Source organism: Medicago sativa, chromosome 7 (genome assembly GCF_051527215.1).
Source record: "Medicago sativa cultivar Bolivia chromosome 7, Bolivia_mono, whole genome shotgun sequence".
Classification (NCBI taxonomy): Eukaryota; Viridiplantae; Streptophyta; class Magnoliopsida; order Fabales; family Fabaceae; genus Medicago; species Medicago sativa.
This window is the reverse complement of record NC_140755.1, coordinates 96,288,188-96,310,012: the sequence shown is the minus strand read 5'-3', so window position 1 is coordinate 96,310,012 and position 21,825 is coordinate 96,288,188. Positions and strand designations below refer to the sequence as shown.

Genomic DNA, 21,825 nt, shown 5'->3' with positions numbered 1-21,825 from the left:
TAAATGGTTTACAGTAGACAAATAATTTACACCATTAGATTTAACTTTTTGCAACTAAGATGCAATCATATGGTTCTCATTATTCTCTCTAACACATCTCTTCTCTCCTCCACCGATACACCCCATCCTCAACCATCCACCACTTTTTTGACCCAACCTTACAATAGCCTTTTGAATTTTATTATCCTGTTCATAGGTTTTTTCAGCTAAGAACATTGAAATGAGTACCCCTTTGTGTGTACTGGTAATTTGCAATTTCTGAAAACACGAATTATGTAGACATGGGTGTTGACCCGGAACGTGAAAACACTAATGATCTCATTTTATAAGATGGTTTCGTGGTTCAAATCTTCGAGGATTGAACCCACTTGGGTTGGCCTAGTGGTATTGGCTTGGGATCTGGGAGTGTGCTCCTCCTTAAGATTTCAGGTTCGATTCTCTCCGGTGCCAATTTAAGTGGGCTAATTTAGCTTCTTAAAAAAAAAAATCTTCGAGGATTGTATTTATTAATGATGGTTTTGTGAATCAATTTACGGTGATGAGATAAGTGCAAAAGTGTTAAATTGGTTATGTTGATGACAAACTAAAGTGGAATTTGGTTGTGTTTTGCATAAGCAAAAAAAATAGCAACTGAAATGGCGATGGTATCAGTCATGGAGGTGTGTTGAAGAGTCTAACAATATCAACTTGATCATATCAATCAGTTAGAAAGACAAATACTGCATAAGTGAAATAAAAAAAAAAATAAACTAAGTGCAAACGGTCATAGTTTTGAAAACCGGTTCGGACCGGCCGGTTGGACCGGTCCAACCGTGAACCGGAAGGGTGGCCGGTTCGGTTGATACGTTGGATCGGTCATGTTATCGAACCGGTAAAAACCGGTGAACCGGCGGTTTTCTGAGCCAACCGGGCTATAGCTTTTTTATATTGAAAAAAGGGAAAACTGTACCCACGAGTAATCGAACCAGTGTATAAGGAAGTGAAAAACGCTTTCCATAACCGCTGCACCAGCCATATGATTTTGAATAAATTACTTGTTGTTATTAATGATATATATTTACAACTACCAAATACTAAAACTACATACATTTCAATTGACATTTTAACTTGTATTTTTTCTTTCCTCAAAAACAAAGAAACATATATTCGTTATCTCTCTCTTTATTTTATTTTTTTATTTTGTTTCATAATATATTGTAAAAGTAAGTGTATCTATTATTTTTTGGTCAAAATGTTTTTAATTTACTACACTCATATTATATATATTTTTCTTAAACAGAGTATGTGTTTGATCAAATAATTATGTCATAGTCAATGATTTTAAATTTAAAGAGTTTTTTTTTTTTGAAAAATCATCTTAATTTACTTATTTTTTAATATTTATTAGTATTATTTTTTTTTTAGACCGAGTCATCTTATTTAATGCAAAGGTAAAAAATTTATGGAGACCGGGTGGTACGACCGAGTCATCCGATTCTTTCATGCGGTTCGACCAGTGACTCAGTGGTTCGACCAATGACCCAGTGACCCACTAACCTTACCGAGTCGATGACTGGTCCGGTTTTTAAAACTATCCAAACAGTGCATCATACAATCTGGTAGGACTATTTGAGCGTAGAGTTCACAGATTTGGTCCATCAAACAATAGTCCATTATCCTTTCCATGAAACTATTATATTTTTTTTGAAGGAATATAGTTTTTATTATTTTAAAACTACTATTTATTAATAAAAAATCGGTGGTGTACTGCTTATAAATCTAATAATAGTTTGGATCGTCAACATGATAAGAGATAATATATACTAATATAATGAATAATCGTAAAGTTTTTTATAAAAAATGTCCAACGATATGTAATTGTAAAATTTGTAGAGTATTTGTCGACTAACTCAGTGACTATTTAGACTCTCACACCAAATCAATTCTACACAGATTTCTTTCGAGAGAGAATCAATTCTACAATAATATTGAACACTCTTCAACTAAATTGCACACTTATAAAATTTTAAAAATAACTAGGGTCGGACTTGAACTAGAGCGTGGCAAGTGACGCACCAGCCCAGATTTTTATATTTTATTTTTTATACAACTGCACAAACAGCACACGCGCGTCGTTTACTTCTTCTATTGATTTTACCAAACACGATACGCACACAGCAACTACAGAAGCATCAGTGCACTGTGCCCACCCACCGGCCACCACCGACGACAGCCCACCACCGTTCACCAACCATACCAACCTCTGTCGCTCGCTCCACCATCTCTGTTTAAGGTCAGTTTCCGCCCCTGCTATCATCTCTCCTTTCCCTTTTTAATTGAAATCGTGTTTAAGCTTCTCTTCTTCATTTTGCTTATTATGATTAATTGTTCATACTAAAATTGCCGATTGAAGTTGATTACGCTGAAATTTCAAAACCTAATGAGAGCTAGCTAGAAAAGAAAAACAAAAAAAAAATGGCTCAATTTTGGTCACTATACTGAAATTGAAACTGATTTTAGCTTTTATAAATATCATTAGGTTTTGGCTATTGAAATTGATTTTATATTATTTGAAATTGAATTAGGATGAAGAATAATTGAATCATGATATGTTTTATCATTAGTAATCTAATATATTGTTTTGTTGTATAATTGAACTGGGACGAATAATGTTTTACTAGTTATGCCTAGAGATAGAGCTTGTAGTAGGGAGAGTAACAAAGACTGACTTTGAAAACTGGAAAAATTACTTTTATCACTTTAATACTGTTAATTCTTATAATTTTATATTGATTATGTGATTTAAGGTGATTTTATGAATTTATCTGTTCGGTTTTACAAATTACATTGCGGCAGTTGGCTTAATAAATAAATATCTTGAGTTAGGAAACTCATTTTTGAGTGAGACTAGTTGGATTTGAAAGTTATCATATACATAGTTGTATGATACTGGAAAATTTTGTGAATTTATACTTCTTGCACACTTTTTCGTGATATTGTGAATGGAGTGTTCTGTTTTATAAATTTACTCTGCATTATTTCCTGACCTACAAAGCTCGTTTTCGAATGGAACCAATTGCATTTGAAAGATGACATCTAGAATTCTAGTTATTAAATTTAGTATTATTTAATTATTTTACAAAAAAATTGTGCCTCAGTGATATTTTGAGTCCAAGGTCCGCCCCTGACAGTGGGTAATCACAATTTTGTAAGTTTGGAGGATCTTTGTGTATTTGTTGAAAACACGATTCCATGGCTTGTAGACTGAAGAAGACACGGTTGAGGCTGTGCAAGTGAAATCAATGGAGAGATTGGAATTGAAAGAAGTTCAGAAACTGGAAGGTCATACCGATAGGGTTTGGAGTTTGGATTGGAACCCTGCTACCGGTCATGCCGGTGTTCCCCTCATCTTCGCTTCTTGCAGCGGCGATAAAACTGTTCGAATCTGGGAACAAAACCTCTCCACTAACCTTTTCTCCTGCAAGGTACCTCTCTCTCTTTCTTACCACAATCACTTTTCAATATTCATGTATATGGATTGCATAAACACTTTTGATATCCATATTTTGATTGTTTGGTGTCAATTTCATTATGATGGATTGATGATATTGGAGTTCAAAAATGAAATGCAGGCGACTCTGGAAGAAACACACACTCGAACTGTTCGATCTTGTGCTTGGTCACCGTCTGGAAAATTGTTAGCCACTGCAAGCTTTGATGCCACCACTGCCATATGGGAAAATGTTGGGGGTGAATTTGAGTGTGTCTCTACTTTGGAGGTATGCTATTGCCATGCTGTGAATATAGTCTTTCTGTTTCTTCTTTCCATTTGAATGTGAATATTCTTTGATTGTTGCTATTCTTTTAGTCAATATGTATAAACCTGGTCTGACATATATGTAAATTTTATGGTCAGGGACATGAAAATGAAGTCAAGAGTGTGTCTTGGAATGCATCGGGAACTTTGCTTGCAACTTGTAGTAGAGATAAGTCTGTTTGGATATGGGAAGTGCAGCCAGGCAATGAGTTTGAGTGTGTTTCGGTCCTGCAAGGACATACCCAGGATGTGAAAATGGTGAGGTGGCACCCAACGGAGGATATATTATTTTCATGTAGCTATGATAATAATATTAAGGTAATGCAAACGCTAGAAAAGGCTTTTCTGTTTAAGTTTAATTTCCGTTCCTTAGTTTTACATGCTTCTTTTCTGAATTGTTGTGGTTGAACAACGTTATACTAATAACATTAGAATGCAATCAAATTTCTTCCAGGTTTGGGCAGATGAAGGTGACAGTGACGATTGGCAGTGTGTTCAAACTCTTGGAGAACCCAACAAGTACAACTTCTTAACATCTCCCATCAGCTCAGTTTTTTCAGATTTTGTGTTTTCTTCTTTTTCAAAGCACTATTGTTTAGGCCAGTTTATGTAGGATAGCCAATTTTTCAAACTAATTTTGATTTGTTCACAATTATGTTTTTGTCAGTGGTCATACATCTACTGTTTGGGCCCTCTCCTTTAATGCTAGTGGAGACAAAATGGTTACATGTAGGTATGTGAATCATCTCTCTTGTTCAACCCTTGAATTATTTTTGGCATTTTCTTGAAGTTCTGTGACATTTTGACTCCAACTCCTTATGGCAGTGATGATCTTACCCTGAAGGTATGGGAAACAGAGCATGTAGGCATGCAATCTGGTGGTGGATTTGCACCTTGGTAAGTATTCTCCAGTCTTACATTCTAGCTTTTAGGGTGTTTCTTTTAAGGTTTTTAAAGTTATTATTAGGGAAGTAAATCTGAAAATATCATATTCCCATACTTGTTTGCAAGTTTAAAAGAATATCTGCAAACATTATCAATTCCCAGGAAAATGGTATTCCCATGTTTTACCAATTTCTATTTCTGTGACGAGGGTAGGTATCCTTATTCGCATGACATGGCTGGGGAAGTTATACTGTTATAAATGTTAACATCCATTCCCATTTCTTTTCACTCTACTTGCTTGTTTGCTAAAATTGCTATTGTATTGCATTTGCATAGTCATCTTATCTTAAACTCAAGTTACTCAACTATAGGTTGAGCTTTCAAGTCAGAATCCAGAGGCGTTTTATCATTTTAGTTATTATTATAATTAAAATTTGGGATGGATTGTAATTTGTAACAGTCTAATTCAGTTTATTCATAGATTTTGAATTCAATTATATAAGTTTGGGTTACTTATAATCTTTTTTTATTCACTAACCATGCCACCTTTATAAATGAGGGATCAATCAGTTAACGATGGCATATTTATCCTATCCTCTTTTTTTTGGGGTACACATTAATAAATAATAATCCTACTTACAATATAAAATTGTTTCATGTTTCTTTTTGGGATTTTCAGGAGACATGTTTGCACTCTTACAGGGTATCATGATCGGACAATTTTTTCAGTTCATTGGTCAAGGTAGTTGCATCTTGGTTATCTAAAGTAAAGTTTTCATCTCAATTCTTGACATTTATACATTTGTGTAAATCTTTTTTTAGAGGATTTATGTAAATCTTTTAGTGGTTTGCTGATTTAACCAACTTGTCATTCAATACTCACGATGTCAACTGTCATAGATTTTAACTAAGCCCAGTCCCACTTTAAGTTAGACTCGTAATGGAGTAAATATGAGATATTATCTCCGTCCCTATGTATAGGACCAGAGTGAAAATTTCTTCAATTATTTTACATAATGTTAGCCAATAAGCCATAAATGTTGTAATTAAAGCGAGTTGATGAGTGTCCCCGTGAGCATAGCTCAGTTGGCAGGGACATGCATTGTTATATGCAGGGGCCAGGGTTCGAACCCTGGACATCCCACTTATTCACCTTGAAAAGGGTGAATTCTAGCCGCTAGGCTACCTGACCAAAAAAAAAAAAAAACGAGTTGATGAGTTTCAATTATTTGAAGGGTGAAATTGAAAAATTGATGCAAATTATTAACAAATTCAATGGTACTACAAACTTTTTTAATTCCTGTGAATTAGACTACAAGTTATTATATATAGACGCGGAGGTAGTATTATGTTGCACAGATGAATCAGCCAATGTCCGTATTAAGAAAGTATGCCCAGTCCATATTTGTATGGTGGACGAAAACCCTCTTGCTTTCTTTAGATCACAGAGAGGTTAATTTCATTTTCACAAAATTCTGCGGATTCAATAATTTATTATTTTCTTGTCTTTTATTTCTTTCTTTTTAGTTGAAAGCAAGATCTTTTTTCTTTTCTTTTCTTTCTTTCTTTCTAATTGAAAGCAAGATGACAATAATGATTCGTTCACTTAATGTCTGTCATTAAGATATTAGATAGTAGAAGAGTTCCAACTTATGTAATTTGGCCTGTATAGTTCTGATGTATTTGTATCCTGCAATTTTTGTTGGTATGACAGGGGAGGTATCTTTGCCAGTGGAGCTGCCGATGACGCTATACGACTTTTTGTGGAGAACAATGAAAGTCAGGTATGTCATTGTTTTAGCTTTTCAGAATGTGTGTGTGCAACATTGTCATTACTCATAAATCAGGCCATTTGTGATTGGTACTAGTAATCCATAAATATAATACTTAAGAAATTACAGCTGTGAATGTTGTGCAAGTTGGTACTAGTAAAATAGTAACTTACATAATTAGTATTAGTATCAAAATATTTAAATATACAATATAAATTATTTATACACACACACACATAGTATAAATTAAACAAATAAATATAAAATATTCAAATAGCGGCCATCCTGCTATCCCAATTTTAGGGTTGACCGCTCCACTATACTATCCGGGATTGACAACTTTTCTTCCTTCCAAATGCTGGTAGACTTAACAATTGCCATCATTTTAGTATGACATCATTTTTACACACATGGAATGCCACTGGGAGCATACCGAGGTTTTATCATCGTACATTTTAGTCTAATCTGCTTGAAGAGTTCACAAAAAAGAGAAGTATCAGATTCTTTACATGTCCATTACAAGTTCATTTTCCTGGTGCATAATCATGCACTTCACGTCATGAACACAATGATTCTATTAGCTCTCTGCGCTTATAGATAAGCCTGGAATTTTTTGGTCTCTTTGTAGTTTGTACTTGCAATCACAAGGACAATAGTAACAAAAGGCTTAACAAATCAATGTTAAATTTGTTTTCATTTACAGCTAAACTGTTAACTGTATTTGCAACTCCATTTATCTACTTCAACTTTTTTTCTTTGAACTATAGGTTACTGGTGAACTGGAGCAGCTTGTTTCCAATGTTTTTCTTACTATAATACTATTCCTTCTCATTTTGTTCATATATTTGTGGGGTTGAATTTGAATCAGATCTTTTTTTTAGTTGCTCTTCTTGGCGTCTGAAAACTTGAGTGTTTTGAACATCAACATTTGTGCAGTTGTTATTTAGAGATAAATCTGTATCTACATCGAATCCCAAGTCCCTGAAAAATTCAAACTTATATAAGAATGTGCGGATCTGAAGGAAAAAATGACAAACCAATAGAAGTATTTCTTAATAATTTTGTATCTTTCGATGCATCTCACTCTATCAAGAAGCATGTTAAAATTGACCAAACATTATTGTTTGCTTATGACATAGGTCGACGGTCCTTTGTACAAGTTGCTACTGAAGAAGGAGAAAGCTCATGACATGGATATAAATTATGTGCAGTGGAGCCATGGGGTAAGATTCTGAGACACTACTTTAGTGGAATCACATTGATGGTGAAGTGAATATCTCTTTACACAAAATCAAGTGGGTGGATTGGTAGATTCTACTACTATTATTAAAAGCTGACCGTGATTCTGAAGCACGGCCTCCTAAATATCCCTCTAATTAACTAAGTATTAGCTGATCGATAAAGGTTGTGATTTGTTGGCTATCTATGACTAATGAGTTGAAAGGGATTGGCCGAGAATTTTCAGCAGAAAATGAAAGAACATTTAAATTGATAGCTATTGCTCCTATTTGCATTGTGTCTTTCTCTGTAATTTGGTATTAATCAACATATTTTGCTACTATTGTTTGCTAAATAGGAGAAGCCACTGCTAGCCTCTGCAAGCGATGATGGGACAATCAAGGTGTGGGATCTGGTATCATACTAGTTTAGCATATTTACTGTATCAGCAGCAGAAACTTATACTGGTGGAGCCTAACAGGAGAAATGCTAGATGTGCAGGCATCCTCATTGTCCTTTTTCTTTCTCTTAATTTAAAATTTTGATTATTGTATTTTTTAAATCTGGAGTTTTATTGTAAAATTATAATTATTGTCAACTAAACTTTGCATTTTTGCACAAGAATTGCTCAAAATTATTCACCTAGAGTGAATTAGTACTGTAAGTATACTTCAATATGTGGGAACAAAGGATGTCCTTAACTAGAGCAACTGGTAATTGGATTGATTAGCTTGAGCAATTTCATAATCCCCACGGCTTTCTGTTGGGTCGTAAAGCTAGTACATTTGTTGTCAGAATTTTTAGTTCTTATTTTAACTGATAATTATGGAAATGTTACTTCATTTTTACGTTTTTTTCAAATATCAATGGAAAATGGTGAATATAGCATTTTCAACACAATAAAAGTAATAATCATGTAATTGTCAGTCGAAACAAGAAATGAAAACACATGTTTTGTCAAAACATAACAGACCTTGGTTCTCTCTACAATGTACTCTGAACCGATGGATATTGCTAGTTGTTAGCGTTAGTACCAGTAGACATCATTAGTTTATCCCAGGCAGGTTAGCCATTTGTAAAGGCCCAATATATACTGCACATGGAGGAGGACTAACATATTAAGAAACGAGCATCATAAAGTTAGATGTGCTCAACGTAAAAATGCTAATTGTTCCTTGACATTTTGACATGTAAGTTGTAATATACTAGAGCATTTGATAGACAGCTAATCAATTAAATTTGAAATTTGGCCAAAATTTTGCAAACATATGTATCTAGGTTATATCATCTCAGTATAGGACTTTTTCTTTTTAAAATGTTATTTTGATTAAATTGTTGGCGTGAGCATGATTCGAGTTATATTTACTTAATAACAAACAGTATATGGGAATTGTTTGTCAAGAGGCTGAAAGTTATTTACATTATTATAGATGGCCATGCTCAAAGGTAGGAAATGTGGGAGAGATCATTTGGGAATTTTCCCACTTTTTGTTCGTTCCATCATATGTAAATATTCACAATTACCATCACATTTGGGGAATTGATTAAAGAGTATCAAATGAGTGCTGAAAGTATCTAGTGAATGTAAATAGGAATCACATTTACATAATTTAGTCCCAAAAATATTTGTTTATGGATGTCAAACTCAAAGATTTAGTCACGCCTCTTCAACAACCACAAAAAATCAAATTCTCAAGAGATAAAAAAGGAAAGTAGTATATATAAATTTAACGAATAAGAAGCCATCCACGATGAATATATATATGGTTTGTCAAATAAACAGAATTACAGAAATGGAAAGAAAAAAGTTCTAACACCTGTTGTGTATAGTTAGAGGAGCAGCATTGGTTTTAGTACCCTCTTCAACCAAAGCAGCACGTGCCATAGTGATCTTGCTTGGAACTAAAGGAGCATCAAATGCAGTGCAATCTATCCAATCCTTCAATAAATCCTCTTGACCCCATATTTCAGGAATCCAAACTCTTCCAGCTACTTCAACTCTATGCCTCTTCAGCCTCTCTCTTTCACTATCCTCTTCCAATACTTCATCCATAGTTGTTAACTCTTTTGCTTCAACATCATCCATAGAAGAAACAGGAGCTATCTCTTGCAATAGTGTCATTTTCTCCTTGTTGCAAAGAAGAGATGGGTTTTGTGTTGCATCTTTATCTTTATCATCATGGTTTTGGACCTTTTGAGTGTTCAAAAAAGGAGGGTCATCTTGTTTTGTCTCCAAGTTGACATCTTTAGATGAGTGGGGTTTTTTTGAGTCCAATGGGTGTGAAGGAATCTTGTCATCAGATTCAACAGAGGATTGGTAAGACATTATGAAAAGGTTGTTGTTTTCTTTCATGCAGAGAGAGAGAACAGAAGAAAAGAACACAGAAGAGTGGTTTTTTCTTCCTGTTTGAGATCTTGTTGTTGTGAATAGAGAAGATTTGAATTGTGAGGAGTTGCATGTGTTGTGTGGGGAATAATGAGAGAAATGGAATGGGTGGGAAATTAGTTTACACGTAGTCCACATGAGTTTCTTTTGTATGGTAAGTGACAAATCTACGTGTCTTGTTTCAGATGTGATTTTTAGATGTGTGGCTTAATTCTTATTTGGTGAGAGCTATAAAATGTCAAAATGGAACATACATACATTAAAATAAAGTACTGTGTGGGAGGGATTCCTTGGATTGATTTTTGGAGGATTCTGAGGTTGATGTTGATCTGCATGTCTAATTATATACATCCTCCGGTCACCGCAGAAATTCAATTTCTAGGTTCATTCAATTAATGATGTATGTAGTCTTTATTATAGGCTACATACATCATTTATTGAATGAACCTAGAAAGTGGATTTTTGCTTATATTAGTGACCGGAGGGTGTATGTCTCTTGGCTATCAACCACATAGGTTCAATGATAATATATAGAGTAATGATATTTTGATATCCATTTGATGACAACTTTGTTGACAATCTTGTTTTTCTCACTTCTTATTGGTCAAAAACAATGGAGAGAGAAAAAGGAAGAGAGAGGATAACAACATCATGTGAGTATGAGAGAGAAAGTTGTCCAAAAGTTGTCAAAAAGTGGTTGTTCAAATATCATTTCTCTAATATATATATACATGATTTTTTCATGTAATATTTAATATTATTCAATCAAAATATATTACTAAAAAATTGAATTAGCAATGGAAAACTAAAAATTGAAAATATGATGAAACTAATAAATGGAAAACTAATAATTTTACTTCTTTTTTTGTCTACAATTTCACTTGTGTTGGTTCTATTTTTTATTAGATTAAACATGTTTTTAGTTCTATTATTCTAATTTTTTATAGAATATTTTTTTTATAATGTTTTAAACATGTTTAAAATATTATTCAAAAATTTATATTGAGTTAATAATAGAGGTTAAAACTGCTTATAAATGGTTTTGTGGAGATTAAAAAGTGCAATTTTTTATTGAATCGCAAAAATGAAACTTTATGATTCTGTAACTACAAAAAGTATATTTAATCTTTTTTTTGTCTGATAGAAATATGATATAAATGGGTAGTTGTGCTATGTTTTTTATGAGACCTACATTGGAAGACGCCTCAAGAGATATTTTTTTGTCGTTTTCTATTTTAGGAATGGGGAATATTTTGTGAGGTCATTAGCCTGTTCTAATAACTTATTTTCTTGCTCTCCCTTTCAAACAAAAATGGGGCATGAATTATCAACCCTCGGGATATCTTAAAATTACTTCATCAAGTTGAAGATAATATACATAGACGCTCTAGTGGACCTCATGCAAGAAGGAAGTCTGACTTTAATGCAAATAGCTAAAATTTATTCCGTTTTATATTAATTATCAATTCAATTAAAAGTTATTCTTTGCACCGATAATTGTATATTTATATTTACCATCACTCAGATAGCACATTGATGTTTGTTGAATCTAAGTTAGACCGATTAGATTTGAGCTTTGGGTTTTGTATTCTAAGAAAAATCAAAATCTATATATGTTTTGGACTGTAAGATCTTGATACAATGATTATAATGTAATGATTATAGGATATCGTTACTAGATGCAATCCATTTCCACAATCGACCGAATTTTTGGCAGTGGTGTGGCTATATGGCACGGTTGAGTTGGATTTGCTCCAGTTTACAATACCAAAACATGTACTCCGTTGTGCTCCTGTATGCTCCCTTTTTCATTTCAACATCTCCTATCTTTTCTCTTACGATTTTCTCCCTCTTCTCCATTTCAACAATATCATTGTTTTTCAAACTCAGAAATTTGATTCTGTGATTTCTTCTCTCTCCAAATCGTTATAAATTTTAGCTTCAAATCTCTGAGAAAAGAAGAAAACGACGACAGATCATAGAGATGGAAAGTAGATTTGGACTCCAAACACCACACAACCAATATTGCTCCTTTGTGATTGTTAAACGATGTCTACAATTTCTTTTTTTGATGCTCTTCTTCGCAGTTTTGAAAACTTTGGTGGTTGGAAGGGGAGATGAGAAAATCGGTGATTTGGGTACTCGGTGTTGAGGACGTTGACACGACGGAGTATCAACGTGAGGTTTCTGCCAGGTCTAGGTTTGACGAATGTTGGAAAAAAGAACATTTTTTTTTTGTTGAATGAAGGTGTAATGCGCAAGGAAGAAGAAAGGAGGCGTTAGAGAGAGAGAGAGCGAGAGAGAGAGAGAGAGAGAGAGAGAGAGAGAGAGAGCACTGGTTGATTTTTTAAACTGAACTGTTGAAATATATTTTTGATACGTCACACATGGATGAAGTACATTAGGAAACTAGACAAATTGCACACTGGAGCAGATCTTGACTTAACTAAGACGAGTCAAGATCTACTCCAGTTTGCAATTTGTCCAGTTTCCTAGTTTACTTCATCGATGAGTGACATGTGGTAAAATATATCTCAACGATTCATTTTAAAAAAAAGCGACCAACATTCTCTTAAGATCATCTCTCCCTCCTCTCTCTCTCTCATTGTTTTCAACGCCTCCTTTTTTCTCCCATACGTGTAACACCTTCATTCAACCAAACCCAATGTGCTTGTTTTCAACATCCATCAAACCCATAACTAGCAGCAACCTCACATTGCCTCTCCGTCGTGCAGCCTCGCCCTGTCTCGTACTCGGCACCGATAACCCAAATCACCCATTTTCTCTACCCCTTCCAAACATAGTTTTCAAAACTGCAAAGAAGAGTATCAAGAAAAGAAATAGTAGAGACATCGCTTAACAATCACAAAGGAGCAATAGTGGTTGTGTGATGTTTGGAGTCCAAATCTGCTTTCCATCTCTCTGATTCGTCGTCGTTTTCCCCTTTTTTCAAAGATTTTGAAGCTAAAATTTAGAAAGATTTGGAAAGAGAAAAATTCACAAAATCAAATTTGTGAGTTTGAAAAGCAATGATATTGTTGAAATGGAGAAGAGGGAGAAAATTATAAGGGAAAAGATAGAAGATATTGAAATGGGAAAGAGGGCATACAAGGGCACATTTTTTTTTTTTTTTGAAATAAGAAACAATATGTATTAATGAACTAAGTCATGGAAATACACCTCCTGAATGGAGTAATGAACCTCCTCAACCCAAATACTATTTGGATTAGAGTGGGCCAATTGAGTCAACTTATGGGCTACAACGTTTGTTGTTCTAGGGATAACACTGAACCTACACGTGTCTAACATAGATTGCAGCTTCTGGATTTCATTCAATAGTAAGTTCTTATGTCTGAAATGTCATTTTGAACAAGTTTGAACACCCTTTCGTTGTCTCCTTCGAAGATCACCCTTTTGAAACCACTATCAATAACCAGCCTCATAATTTGAAGGACAGCATACGCTTCTGCAATCAAGACATCCTCATAACCATTCTTCTCCCACGCTGCAGAGACCATGACTAACCCCATCTCATCTCTAACGATGGCTCCTAGGCCCCATTTGCATACAAGGGCACATTGGAGTACATGTTTTGGTGTTTTAATTTTTAACCGTTGAAATGTTTATTGCCATGTGTTACACATCCATATAACAAATCGAAAAACTGAATAAATAGTAAATTGGATCATATCCAAACTCGTCTTTGTTATGATATTATCACCCTGAATAGTAAAGAACTAATGAAAAATTGTGTTTGGCTAACTAATTTGACATTTAAATCACTTTTAAAAAACTAACATTTGGGTAAATTCTTAAGCATCTCAAGTTTGGTTGGATACCAATAAGTCGTAGATAAAACTCATTCAAAATTGAATCTATTTTTTAAATAAATATATAAAAATATGACATATTTTTAAATAATTGAATTATAAATTATATTCTCAACCAAACTTCATGAATACCGTTGCATTCAACTAACAAAATTTGACATTGAAAACACAAATTCTTCAAATTGTGGGACAAAAACGTTTACAAGGGATAAACTTTTGTCTAAATTATATAGTTTGCAAAAAATAAGAAAAAAAGAATTACTAAATTTGTCGGACTAAGAGAGATTTAAGAACAAAAAAATTTAACTTTATAACAGATGGGCAACGCTATTGATAAAAATAAAATTAAACAGTCAAATAAGAAAAAAAGAATTACTAAATTTGTCGGACTAAGAGAGATTTAAGAACAAAAAAAATTTAACTTTATAACAGATGGGCAACGCTATTGATAAAAATAAAATTAAACAGTCAATGCGCAAATAATATAAAAATCCAAATGTATCACAAACATATCGTAATATCTATTTTTTTTATAATAAATCCTAATAATTTTTAAATAGACCTGTTACGTTTATTCTGATTTTTCTCATCAGATATTCCATCCAAATGTATCACAAACAGATCGTAATATCTATTTTTTTATATCAAATCCTAATAATTTTTAAATACATATTACGTTTATTATGATTTTTCTCATCAGAAAATTATTCATGTCGCTTATTACTCTTGGATCCAACTTAAAAGTAAAAAAGAAACCTGGTGTATTAGTGCTGATATGATCGCACATGTAAAAAAGAAACCTATTTGGACTGGAATGGTGGCGTTTGCTTAATATTTTTTTAGCGTGGTTCTCTTAAAGTGTAGGTTCGATTATTTCCGATGTTAATTTAGATAGTTTAATTTAAAATTTTAAAAGAACTGAAAAGTATCGTAATTGCTAGTAGTTTACAGGATGTTTCATAATTAAGTTCTTCATCTACTTGCAACAAAATGCGTACGTAAATTTTTTTCTAGCAAAAATGAAATAAAATTGGTTTAAATACATTTTATTTTTTAGAAAAGGTTGGTATAAACACGTATTTGGTCTCCAATAACGCATAGTTTTAGTTCCTCCACTTTTCTAAATATGCGATTTTATTCCTCAATTTCCCAAGTTTCATATTTTCTCCACAACTCAATTTAGGGTTTATTTTTTATGATGTGTCATTTTTATTGATGATGTGGAATTATATTTGATGATGTGACATTGCTAATTGCGATCAGAAATCATGTTACAACCTTTATTTTTTCTTCCTGTTGCATTGATCAAATGTAAATTTATTTTTCTGAAACCACAAATTTTTAAGTTGGGTCTCTATATTATGAATGAAGGACTAAAAATTACCATTAACTCGTTAAATAAGCAACAACATTGTAGAATATGCAATGCCGAGTGTTGTAAGAGCATACATTCCAGTTTCCAGAGTTTGCAACAAAATCATCCATCGATAATAAGATTTTTATCGCAAGCAAAATACACACACACACACACACATAAATCAAACTCGATACACAACAAAATTTACGACGCTCACATTGCTCTCCACCAAAATTTCATACTCGAGGAAGAAATGTTCATGAATTCTTATTTACTTTAAAACCAGTAGCTTACTTGAAGAAGGTAACAAACATCTATAACAAGCCCTGACCATTACTGGTATTTTCTCTGTACAAAAATATAAGCTAACTTGTTCACACATGTCAACAAGCCTCAAAACACACAAGTTTGGAAAGTTCTTAGCTTTCATGGACAACAAGGACCTAAAATTGCTATAAAGGGCAAAAACGGGAATCTAGCTAGACCAAATGTTTAACTCTACCCCTAATATTGATGCAGTGGTAAAGAAATACAAGGAATTAAAGAAGTTGGGGGAAAAGAGTATTAAGCTCTTGGATAGCGTAAGCGTCCTTTCTTCTTTAAGAATTCCGGGATCTCAACCAAACTACCATCAGTGAAAGTGGAAGATCGCCGACTGACAACGGTATCTCCTTGTGTGAGTTGACTGGCCTGCATTTTTGACAAAAACCACAATTATGGGTATGACATCATAGAGGGGGGAGGGTTAGGGGGTTAAGACATACCTGTACGGGTCTCGCTTCACTTTCCTCTTGACGCTTGAATCCCGTAGCAATCAATGTTATGCTCACCTATATGAAACCAAATGACATGGTTCACATCAGTACACAATATACAACAATTTAACTAATGAAAGTGCTCTTTGAGTTAACTTTTTTCATGGAATTACACAAAAGATTGTGAGTGAGAATATATAGTTACTTCTGAAACAAATTTTACATGAAACCTACCATATATGGTCACACATTCCCTTTTTTAGTACACAATTTTATAATAGATCCTTCGTTCTAGAGAACATTGTTAAACTCATTATGGAACATGGTAGTTTAACGAGTATTTAGCCCTACTTAAATAACACATACATGACCTCTATTCTGTACAAAACATTTGACTTTCCCTCAATTACACACACTTCCCTTCTATTCCGTAACAATAGAGGTGTTTGCGTGTCATTTAAACAAACCTGACGAGAGGTGGGTGCAATATTTCCGAACAAAAAATGGTGTTCAGTGTTTAAATAGAAAGAGTATAAGAGGAACCAGCCAGAAGCTAGATTTCATTGACAAAAGTAGCACAACAGAAAGAGATGACCCGGTTAAAGAATTTAGAACTTTTGTATCTAGGATTGAGTGCAGAAAATCTACTCTTTCTTGGCACACTACACCAGGGTAATGTTGCCCAATTCATTTCAGGAAAAATATTTACATAAGATATAGAAGTTCATATTCATATTTCATACAAATAACATTAGAGGGATTACATAGTTTTACTTACCTGACCACTAAGTGATGGATCTATTACTGCTCCAAATATTAAATTAGCAGTGGGGTCTACAAGGTCGTATATAACTTCTGCTGCGGCATTTACCTGTACATTATAAAGGACCATCTTAGATACAAGAGTATGATGAATTTAATATAGAGCAGATCATGACGTAGTTAGTCAGTCAGAGTTCAGAATAAAAAGTTTGTTCATTATATTTCTTTGTTCACAGTAGGGATGCCAAAGCAAGCTTTAAACAACCATCCACTTCAAAACTCAAGTTTATAAATAGCTCACAGGAAAAGCAAGATAACACTACTATATTAACTGGACTAGAGGACAGAGGAAAATCTTTTTGCAAAAACAAATTATAAATACCAGTGTGTTTGTTTCCAAGTAATTGAAAAAAGAAAATACATCCCTGCCTGGCTGGCTGAAAACGATATTACAGGAATATAGTAATGATAGAACACCAGGAGACCAAGTCAGTTAAAAAAAAAAACTTTTGGTTAACATTTAAAATTATTGGGATTTTTTTTGAAATTCCTAAAAATAACTAGAATATTTATATGGTTTTCAATGCATATTCTCATAAAAATATGCTATAAATGCCTATAATTCTCGAAATGCCCCTATTAGATATATGTTAATTTATTCTGTTCGAATGTAATTCGCATGCTGTTGTAAGGGGGGGGAATCTATCTTAATTCAGTGCATGTTGCTCCTGACCACTTCCCATGATCCTTAGATGATCTAAATTTTGAATCAACAGAGGGAGAATAAACTTGTGAAACAAAAAGGAGGAAAGAGAAACATCATGTGTTCAGAACTACAGATGTAACTAACAAATATTTAACAAATGATAAATCTGTAAGGGTCAGAGGGGTAGCTAACTACCTCAAACAAGGTCAGATCACTTCCACCAGTTATGTTCCATACAATTCCAGTGGCCCTCTCTATACCAATATCTAGTAAGGGTGACTGGATAGCATTTAATGCAGCATCTCTTGCCCTCGTTTTCCCTTCAATACAAAAAGAAGCTAGAGATAAATTTCAAATTTCAATTATACATGTAACCATGGACCATAATAATATGCTCATCAGTTCTGACTAAGCAAGGGTAATGCATTCATATTTTAGTAAGTTAACAGAAAGTGATGTAAAAATGTGAAATTTTCTGAATGAAGAACATTAAAGCATATTCACCATCAACATGTGTGCTTCTCCATGAATTTTGAAGTGTGCATGACTCACGAGAGTTAATTTTGCAACCTTTAAATTGTTTTTTTTGGATTTGTTATGTCAAAGAATAGTTTCATTGCAATGCCAGCTATCCTCTAAAACAACTTTGGCTGTAAAATCCTTCAGTTACAGACATGCACACCATATGATACGCTAATATAACATTTGGTAGTCCTATATATAATTTGAGTATCACATCACAATCTACATGTATTATGTAAGCGAACTGTAGGTTTCAGAAATATTATTTGGGTCAAATAGAAGATCTGGACTCAGGAGCAGTATTGCAACCCCAATAGCAGTTTGCATGCATACCAGTTGCAGTTCCTATCCCCATAAGTGAAGAACCTGCATTAGCCATTATAGCTCTAACATCGGCAAAGTCGACATTCACCAACCCGGGTATCTGCATTTAAATAACATAATTAACAGGCATTTATAATTCAAAAAAAGACACCTTAAGCTTTGAACCGTACGGGGAAAGTATTATCGGGACATCTTATTATGTTCTTTTATCAAACCGCATCTAGAACTGATAAAAAAATATATCAATTTAGTTAATACAAAAACTAATGGTAACACAATTTTGAACGAACATAATAAAAAAACTCAACAACCAAATGTGGATCCGGGGACTACCGGATATGTCAAAACGAATAAAGACACAATTATGGTTCTCTTTCTTTCATCCTTTTACTACTATACAATCAGAATTCGACGTGAAAAAACTAAACAAAGCAACAAAAGGGAGGTATGTGTTCATGTCTAAAGAAATTTATGATTCCATACCGTAATAATATCAGAAATGCCACGAACACCTTGTCGCAGAATATCATCAGCCAGATTGAATGCTTCAGTTACAGGGGTAGATTGAGATACTGCAGTAAGCAACTTGTCATTTGGAATAACTATCAGGGTATCAACATTGTCTCTTAAGGCTGCAATTCCTTCTTGTGCTTGAACTGCCCTCCGCCGTCCTTCAAACGAGAAAGGGGTTGTGACAATGCCAACAGTTAGTATACCCATTGACTTTGTGATACCAGCAATAACCGGAGCTGCACCAGTGCCAGTTCCTCCACCCATTCCAGCCTACAAAAATAAGTTTTGATTTTCAAATTTATCAAAATATACCAACGACTAACAATTTGGAATTGCAGCCGTGTCTATTCCCAATTCTGAAAAATCCACATAGGCATTGACTTAAAATCAAAATCATAAAGACTAGAATTTAATACACATTTGAATAATTCTTCTTCTAAAATTCAAAAGGAATACCACATAAAACTAATTTAAAAATGCATAGGTTTAAAAAAAAATTATATTATACTCTAATAAGCTATATTTTGAATTACAGTCCATCACAGTATTTGAAATTGCAAATCTCTTACATTATACAGAAAAGCATAATTTTATAATTTAAAGTGACATCCTAGGGAAATGATATTTCGAAAGCAGATTTTAGATAAGTTGACAATCTAAGTGTAGTGTTTGACATGAAATATACTCTTGAGTTTCGACAAATAAATGAGTGAAGGACAAAGTGCCTTTTAACATAAAATGAGCTTCCAATTGAAGTGGAGATGCCAGCAACCTAGTCGTATGGGGACTGATGTACAAGGCAGTTTATAATTTTTACATAACAAAGTTATATTATTATGAGCGAAGTTGTTGTATATTTTAAGGAGTTGAATCAATTTTTATACATTAGACTTCTCATACTGTGCATACATAAGCATGTGCCCGGGTTGATTTTATTTAAGTGAAGAAGTTTGGACAGACAGATATCCTGATATTAATGATACGTTTGTTTTGACAGTACAAACTTTTGCTTCACCCCCTATTAATTACCCCCCTCAACAAAAAACCCAACAGTCTAGTATTATTTAAGACTGAACATTGAAATGAATGAGATAAAAAGACTAACTTATAGTTCAGAATAATCTTGAATTCTAACATTTTGAAGAAATGCAACAAAACAAAAAAATGATTGACATGAGTAGAGAGATAAACAATGCATGATAGAGTATAAAGGTATGATAATTCAGATCAAACACTTGAATACTACCATACCAAAGGCATGCAGAAAAGAGCACGGCTTCACAATGAGCCAAATAGACAACCCTTTGTGGAATATTGAGGCCTATTTCTCCTCACACTACACCATAGATTACCTTTCCTACCAATCATGTATTACTCTATTCTACTCTGAATCCTAAATTAATATGAAAAAAATTACTTCAGTATTATAATAAAGCATATAAATCATGTCTACACATGGTAATGTTCAGGAGTATGCAATGCACCAAATATAAAACTGTAATGTAGAACAGCCATGTTTGAAGGAAAGTGGTTGAACATACAGTAACAAAAACCATATCAGCTCCATAAACCGCCTCTTGTATTGACTCTTTACTTTCTTTAGCAGCATTCATACCAATCTCCGGATTACCACCAGCACCAAGACCTCGTGTAAGCTCTTGACCAATTGGCAACCGGTTCTCAGAATTGACAGGCGACATTCTCATCGCCTGAACATCAGTATTAACAATCCAAAACTCCACACCATTCATCGAACTCTCAATCATACGATTCACAGCGTTCGACCCACCACCACCCACACCAATAACCTTAATCTTTGCTTCATTATAATTACTCGGAGTCAAAGTGTCTTCCAACCCTTCGACCACATCTCCACCGGACATATCCTTTCTCGGACGCGTAGAGTTGTTCAATCCACTACTTCCTTCACCTCTAAGCATCGAAATCTCAGGATGAAGATCCAAAAAAGGGTCTTTGCTATGATGATAAGGACCGACACTGTGCGAATTTGGTAACCCTGTCGACTTCACTTGAAACAAACCACACTTTCTGTTGTTAACACCCAAAAATCCAAACTTATTTTCATTAATTTTCACAAAACACTGTTTGTTAATGTGATGATTTTCTAACAGCTTTCTTCCTCCATTAACAGCAAGCACCCCTGCTGAATTTCTGGAATTCGCAGGTGCAAAACAGGAAGCCATTCTTACAGTATCGAAACTCATAAGTTGTGAAATTAATGTGTGAATTTAGAAAAATGAGAAATTCAAAGTGTGGAAGATGCAATTGGGTTGCAATAGTACCTGTTAATGAAAATAATAATAAGAATAATAATTGAGATATTATTTAGGGTAAGACAAATATAATTAAGTAACTAACTAACTGGTAGAGATTAAAGCGAATTAATTGTAGGGTGATGATAATGATAAAAGTGAATGAAATGCAGAAAAGTGATGAGAATTATAATAAAGTTAAAAGCAGAAAATTGAAGAAGCGTAATGAGAATTGAGAGGAAGAAAGAACCTGAGGAATGGATTGAAGACGATGTATTGGGAAAGTGAGAGTAACATTCGAGTGAGTGAGTGAGTGAAGGAAAACGGTGATTGATGGTGGAATGGAACCAAAGAAAATGAGGGTTTTGTTACTTCACGGTCTATTTTCTTAGCTGTCCATTGTTCTTGATAACGAAATGAAAATGTGGGGTGACTCACGTTCTTTTCTTTCATTTTTATTTCAACTTTATCTTTATTTTATTTTTATAAAGTGCTAAATACTCTCTCAAACTCACTTTATATATAAAATCGATATTCGTTTAGTTGGTATGAAATTGATTATTAAACCGCTAAATTTTGACAAAGACATATTAGTGGTTTTAAGGTTTCTACCTCCTGTCTACTATTTTTCTTGAAGAATTTGTGAGACATAAAAAATGAGTTTTGTCCTTCTAATATAATATTTTCATATACAAGAATTTGAGATCAAATACATTACCAATTATT

At 33.7% G+C, this 21,825-nt stretch overlaps 2 protein-coding genes and 1 pseudogene across 4 annotated transcripts; 1 reads left to right on the top strand and 2 right to left on the bottom strand.

The window, feature by feature from the left end:
• Positions 1-2,149: 2,149 nt before the first annotated feature.
• Positions 2,150-8,453, top strand: LOC146910737 (protein CIA1-like; annotated as a pseudogene). The gene is made up of 11 exons (XR_015019585.1): positions 2,150-2,272; positions 3,243-3,464; positions 3,612-3,758; positions 3,896-4,114; positions 4,251-4,315; positions 4,464-4,529; positions 4,622-4,693; positions 5,361-5,423; positions 6,396-6,465; positions 7,593-7,676; positions 8,030-8,453. The product of XR_015019585.1 is annotated as a protein CIA1-like (transcript).
• LOC146910736 (uncharacterized) lies at positions 6,605-10,118 on the bottom strand. 2 transcript variants are annotated; one of them, XR_015019586.1, is made up of 3 exons: positions 9,489-10,118; positions 8,645-8,764; positions 6,605-7,434 (listed from the first exon to the last, which is right to left on the bottom strand). XR_015019586.1 is itself a non-coding variant. In XM_085727331.1 (2 exons), exons 1-2 carry the CDS (start codon positions 10,022-10,024, stop codon positions 7,272-7,274), a joined length of 699 nt encoding a protein of 232 aa, XP_085583457.1. In that variant the 5' UTR covers positions 10,025-10,118; the 3' UTR covers positions 6,605-7,271. The 2 variants fall into 2 exon arrangements, 1 of the variants encoding a protein (XP_085583457.1); XM_085727331.1 differs by lacking the exon at positions 8,645-8,764.
• A 5,368-nt stretch (positions 10,119-15,486) lies between these two features.
• LOC146910735 (cell division protein FtsZ homolog 2-1, chloroplastic-like) lies at positions 15,487-21,525 on the bottom strand. The gene is made up of 8 exons (XM_085727330.1): positions 21,350-21,525; positions 20,368-21,129; positions 18,797-19,096; positions 18,323-18,413; positions 17,663-17,787; positions 16,778-16,870; positions 16,009-16,074; positions 15,487-15,934 (listed from the first exon to the last, which is right to left on the bottom strand). Exons 2-8 carry the CDS (start codon positions 21,049-21,051, stop codon positions 15,809-15,811), a joined length of 1,485 nt encoding a protein of 494 aa, XP_085583456.1. The 5' UTR covers positions 21,052-21,129; positions 21,350-21,525; the 3' UTR covers positions 15,487-15,808.
• Positions 21,526-21,825: the final 300 nt, after the last annotated feature.

Excerpts from the sequence above, each read along its gene's own strand:
- LOC146910736 (XM_085727331.1), bottom strand. The coding sequence starts at position 10,024 with ATGAAAGAAAACAACAACCTTTTCATAATGTCTTACCAATCCTCTGTT. Across the intron at positions 7,435-9,488 it reads CCTCTAACTATACACAACAG|GGACTTGGGATTCGATGTAG; the intron begins GTGTTAGAACTT and ends TGAATTTTTCAG.
- LOC146910735 (XM_085727330.1), bottom strand. The coding sequence starts at position 21,051 with ATGAGTTTCGATACTGTAAGAATGGCTTCCTGTTTTGCACCTGCGAAT. Across the intron at positions 16,075-16,777 it reads ATCCATCACTTAGTGGTCAG|GTGAGCATAACATTGATTGC; the intron begins GTAAGTAAAACT and ends GGTTTCATATAG. Across the intron at positions 15,935-16,008 it reads GTGAAGCGAGACCCGTACAG|GCCAGTCAACTCACACAAGG; the intron begins GTATGTCTTAAC and ends TCAAAAATGCAG.